At 47.9% G+C, this 5872-nt stretch overlaps 1 protein-coding gene across 1 annotated transcript; it reads right to left on the bottom strand.

Moving 5' to 3' along the window:
* Window positions 1–4541: 4541 nt before the first annotated feature.
* LOC141994716 (olfactory receptor 52M1-like) lies at window positions 4542–5621 on the bottom strand. The gene has a single exon (XM_074965051.1). It carries the CDS (start codon window positions 5619–5621, stop codon window positions 4542–4544), a length of 1080 nt encoding a protein of 359 aa, XP_074821152.1.
* Window positions 5622–5872: the final 251 nt, after the last annotated feature.

The raw sequence follows: 5872 nt of genomic DNA, 5'->3' as shown, positions 1-5872 counted from the left end.
ATACCCTAGAAAGTATTTTCCATCCTGATTTTACAGAGATGATTTTTACCTTTCTTTTTTTAAAAAATAAAATCCTTCTTTGAAGAACCTGACTGATTTTTCCATTGTTCTTAAGATCCAAGGGTTTGGGTCTGTGTTCACCTGTACAAGTTGGTGAGGATTATTATCAAGCCTTCCCCAGGAAAGGGGGTGTAGGGCTTGGGGGATATTTTGGAGGAAGATGTCTCCAAGTGGGCTCTTTCCCTGTTCTTTGTTTAAAAAGCTTGGTGGTGGCAGCATACTGTTCAAGGCCAAGGCAAAGTTTGCACCTTGAGGAAGTTTTTAACCTAAGCTGGTAAGAATAAGTTTAGGGGGTCTTTTATGTGGGTGCCCACATATGTACCCTAGAGTTCAGAGTGGGGAAGGAACCCTGACAACCTCATAGAATCCTAGAACTGGAAAGGACCTCGAGAGGTCATCTATGCCAGTCCCCTGCACTCAGGGCAGGACTAAGTATTATCTAGACCATCCCTGACAGGATTTTGTTCAACCTTCTCTTAAACATCTGCAAGGATGGAGATTCCACAACCTCCCTAGGCAATTTATTCCAGTGCTTAACCACTCTGAACATGAGGAAGTCCATTAATGGCTATTAGCCAGGATGGGTAAGGAATGGTGTCCTAGCCTCTGTTTGTCAGAGGGTGGAGGTGGATGGCAGGAGAGAGATCACTTGATCATTACCTATTAGGTTCACTCCCTCTGGGAAACCTGGCATTGGCCACTGTTGGTAGACAGGATACTGGGCTGGATGGACCTTTGGTCTGACCCAATAGGGCCATTCTTATGTTCTTAATTTTCTCCTAATGTTCAACCTAAATCGCCCTTGCTTCATTTTAAGCCCATTGCTTCTTGTCCTATCCTCAGAGGTTAAGCACATTTTTTCTCCCTCCTCCTTGCAACAACCTTTTATGTACTTGAAAACTGTTATAATGTCCCCCTCTCAGTCTTCTCTTCTCCAAACTAAACAAACCCAATTTTTTCAAGCTTCCCTTATTGGTCATGTTCTCTAGTTGTTTAATTAATTTTTGTGCTCTTCTCTGGACCTTCTCCAATTTGTCCACATCTTTCCTGAAATGCAGTGCCCAGAACTGGACACAATACTCCAGCTGAGGCCTAATTGTCGTGGAGTAGAGCACAAGAATTACTTATCGTGTCTTGCTTACAATACTCCTGCTAATACATCCCAGAATTATGTTTGCTTTTTTTTGCAACAGCGTTACACTGTTGACTCATATTTAGCTTGTGATCCACTATGACCCCCATATCCCTTTCTGCAGTACTCCTTCCTAGGCAGTCATTGCCCATTTTGTATGTGTGCAACTGATTGTTTCTTCCTACATAGAGTTTTTTGCATTTGTCCTTATTGAATTTCATCCTATTTACTTAAAACCATTTCTCCAGTTTGTCCAGATCATTTTGAATTTTAATCCTATCCTCCAAAGCACCTGCAATCCCTCCCAGCCTGGTATTGTTTGCAAACTTTAGAAGTGTACATATACTGGGCCAGTGAACAGGAACGGGGTTACACTTGCAAATAAATTCCCAAACAAGAGTGGGGGTTACTTGCAATTCCTTTGCTGCACATCTACCTTAGTAAGCCCTAGGAACAGCAATAGTCTGCCATGGCTCCAGTGAAGCCACCAACAGCCTCTGAAGCTCCCTGCTCAATCAAAGCCCCAGCTCCACACCAACAATCTTGCTCCTCTCCCAGAATGCCTGCTCCCCCTACATTCCCTGGAAGACCAACTGGATAAGCAGCAGTTCTGCAGAAAATCACCTGGGGGTTACAGTGGATTAGAAGCTGGATATGAGTCAGCAGTGTGCCCTTGTTGCCAAGAAGGCTAACAGCATATTGGGCTGCATTAGTAGGAACATTGCCAGCAGATCGAGGGATGTGATTATTCCCCTCTATTCAGCACTGGTGAGGTCACACCTGGAGTACTGCACCCAGTTTTGCCCCCCCTCCACTACAGAAGGGATGTGGACAAATTGGAAAGAGTGTCTCAGAGGGCAATGAAAATGATCAGGGGGCTGGGGTACATGACTTACGAGGTGAGGCTGAGGGAACTGGGCTTGTTTCATTTGCAGAAGAGAAGCATGAGGAGGGATTTGATAGCTGCTTTCAACTACCTGAAGGGGGGTTCCAAAGAGGATGGGGACAGGCTATTCTCAGTGGTGGCAGATGACCGAACAAGGAGCAATGGTCTCAAGTTGCAGTGGGGGAGGTCTAGGTTGGATATTAGGAAAAACTATTTCACTTGGAGGGTGGTGAAGCACTGGAATGGGTTACCTAGGGAGGTGGTGGAATCTCCTTCCTTAGAGGTTTTTAAGGCCTGGCTTGACAGAGGCCTGGCTGGGATGATTTAGTTGGTGTTGGTCTTGCTTTGAGCAGGGCATTGGACTAGGTGACCTCCTGAGGTCCCTTCCAACCCAGATATTCTATGATTCTATGATTGCAGGGATGGACCCTGCCTGCTACAGGACCCTAGCCATATGGAACTTAAAGCTGAGGAATGATCACACAATAATCTCTTCCCTCAGGACTTTGTAGCTGTTCTTTAGAGCCCACAAGCTCTATGATGCACAATCTTGCCCATCTGACACACAACCCTGCTTCCAAGCTTCAGCTTCTTTTATATGGTTTCCTGGCTTCTCTCTCTGCTCCTGATTGGTCTGTCAGTCACAGCATTGTGTCCTCACTGTACTAACTGCAGGCTCCTTCTCAGGCTGCAGCAGCTCCCGTCCCAGCCCCAGAGCAGAGGGAGCCCAGCTGGGGAGAGAGGGAGGTTGAGATGATCCAGAGAGTGATGGGGGGATGAATCATAGAATCATAGAATATCAGGGTTGGAAGGGACCTCAGGAGGTCATCTAGTCCAACCCCCTGCTCAAAGCAGGACCTATCCCCAATGAAACCATCCCAGCCAGGGCTTTGTCAAGCCTGACCTTAAAAACTTTTAAGGAAGGAGATTCTACCACCTCCCTAGGTAACGCATTCCAGTGTTTCACCACCCTCCTAGTGAAAAAGTTTTTCCTAATATCCAACCTAAACCTCCCCCACTGCAACTTGAGACCATTACTCCTTGTCCTGTCCTCTTCTACCACTGAGAATAGTCTAGAACCATCCTCTCTGGAACCACCTCTCAGGTAGTTGAAAGCAGCTATCAAATCCCCCCTCATTCTTCTCTTCTGCAGACTAAACAATCCCAGTTCCCTCAGCCTCTCCTCAGAAGTCATGTGTTCCAGACCCCTAATCATTTTTGTTGCCCTTCGCTGGACTTTCTCCAATTTATCCACATCCTTCTTGTAGTGTGAAGCCCCAAACTGGACACAGGACTCCAGATGAGGCCTCACCAATGTCGAATAGAGAGGAATGATCACGTCCCTCGATCTGCTCGCTATGCCCCTACTTATACATCCCAAAATGCCATTGGTCTTCTTGGCAACAAGGGCACACTGCTGACTCATATCCAGCTTCTCATCCACTGTAACCCCTAGGTCCTTTTCTGCAGAACTGCTGCCTAGCCATTCGGTCCCTAGTCTGTAGCGGTGCATTGGGTACTTCCGTCCTAAGTGCAGGACCCTGCACTTATCCTTATTGAACCTCATCAGATTTCTTTTGGCCCAATCCTCCAATTTGTCTAGGTCCCTCTGTATCCTATCTCTGCCCTCCAGCGTATCTACCACTCCTCCCAGTTTAGTATCATCCGCAAATTTGCTGAGAGTGCAATCCACACCATCTTCCAGATCATTTATGAAGATATTGAACAAAACCGGCCCCAGGACCGACCCTTGGGGCACTCCACTTGACACCGGCTGCCAACTAGACATGGAGCCATTGATCACTACCCGTTGAGCCCGACAATCTAGCCAACTTTCTACCCACCTTATAGTGCATTCATCCAGCCCATACTTCTTTAACTTGCTGACAAGAATACTGTGGGAGACCGTGTCAAAAGCTTTGGTAAAGTCAAGAAACAATACATCCACTGCTTTCCCTTCATCCACAGAACCAGTAATCTCATCATAGAAGGCGATTAGATTAGTCAGGCATGACCTACCCTTGGTGAATCCATGCTGACTGTTCCTGATCACTTTCCTCTCATGTAAGTGCTTCAGGATTGATTCCTTGAGGACCTGCTCCATTATTTTTCCGGGGACTGAGGTGAGGCTGACTGGCCTGTAGTTCCCAGGATCCTCCTTCTTCCCTTTTTTAAAGATTGGCACTACATTAGCCTTTTTCCAGTCATCTGGTGCTTCCCCCAGTCCCCACGAGTTTTCAAAGATAAAACTTGAGATGAGAGGATGCAGGAACAGGGGAAGAGATGTGCGGAAGAGGCAGGGCAGAGGGCAGGGCCTCAGGGGTCCAGTTATCAGCAATTAGAAAGGTGGAAACCCTCTGAGTTATTGAGTTGTACATAGACCAATTCCCCAGTTTGTCAGGCTCACATAGCACAGTAAGGTCAGAAAGGGTTTAATGACTCATTGACTGTCCACTATGTGATTCAGGGAGGAGGGCCCAGCACCATCCCACCAGCCAGCTCTGCATGGAGCTCGGTCTGAGAGCCAGAGAACCAGGAGAAAACTTTAGGCCCTTTATGAGTAAAGAGACTGAACAGCCTGTCCCGGATCTGTTTGGTCCTCACCCCGTAGATGATGGGGTTTAGCATGGGGGGTAACAGGAGGTACACGTTAGCCATGAGAACGTGGAAATGCAGGGGCACATTCTCGCCAAACCGGGACGTGAGGGAGGAGAAGAGACGTGGAATGTAAAAGGCTAAAATGGCACAGAGGTGGGAGCCACAGGTCCCAAAAGCCTTGAGCTGGGTGTCCTTTGTGCGGAGACTGAATATGGCCCTGAGAATCTGAGTGTACGACACAGCGATAGAAAATACATCCAGACCCATCACAGCAAATCCCATAGAGAGGCTGTAGTAACTACTGATGCGGATGTCGCCACAGGCCAGCTTCACCACGGCTATGTGCTCACAGTACGTGTGGGGGATGATGTTGGTTCTGCAATATGGCCACTGACTTGCCAGGAAGGGATAGGGCAGTACGAGCATGCAGCTGCGCAGCACCACGGCCAGGCCAATCTTGGCCACCACAGGGCTTGCCAGGTTAGTGGAATGTCTCAGGGGATCACAGATGGCCACGTAGCGATCCAAAGCCATGGCCACAAAGATTCCAGACTCCATCCCTGAGAAGCAGTGAATGAAGTACAACTGGGTGAGGCAGGCTCTGAAATCGATCTCCCTTGAATTGAACCAGAAGATACTCAGAGTTTTGGGTAGGGTGGAAGTAGACAGGACCAGGTCAGTGATGACCAGCATGCAGAGGAAATAGTACATGGGCCCATGGAGGCTCGTCTCCCTCTTCACAATAAACAGGATGGTGACGTTCCCCAAGACGGCTATGGTGTACATGGCACAGAAGGGGATGGAGATCCAGACATGGGCTGCCTCCAGTCCAGGAATGCCCAGCAGGATGAAGGTGGAGGGGTTGGTGAAGTCGGTTGTGTTGGAATCTGACATGGAGTAGAGGAGAAGGTGTCCAACTCTGAGGCAGAACGGTGTCTCCTGCATGAACCTTACATTCCCCTGATTCCCTGTATGTGCCCAGGGTCTAGGGTGATGGTCACAGTACAAATACCTGGGTGGAGAGACAATGTTAATATGAGACACTGCATGCACTACTGGGGGCTGTTCTCATGGGTGAAGCAGATTGGTCACTCTTCACACACTGAAAAATGACATTTTCATTATTCAGGGAAATGAATTATGAACAACTGACCCTACTAATGCCAATTCAACATTTGATGGTGCTCCATGCGTCA

Source organism: Natator depressus, chromosome 1 (assembly GCF_965152275.1).
Source record: "Natator depressus isolate rNatDep1 chromosome 1, rNatDep2.hap1, whole genome shotgun sequence".
NCBI classification, from domain to species: domain Eukaryota; kingdom Metazoa; phylum Chordata; order Testudines; family Cheloniidae; genus Natator; species Natator depressus.
The sequence above is the reverse complement of the archived record's forward strand: the minus strand, read 5'-3'. Positions and strand labels throughout refer to the sequence as shown.

What these genes read in the sequence shown, in the direction of transcription:
- LOC141994716 (XM_074965051.1), bottom strand. Translation starts at nt 5,621, where the DNA reads ATGCAGGAGACACCGTTCTGCCTCAGAGTTGGACACCTTCTCCTCTAC.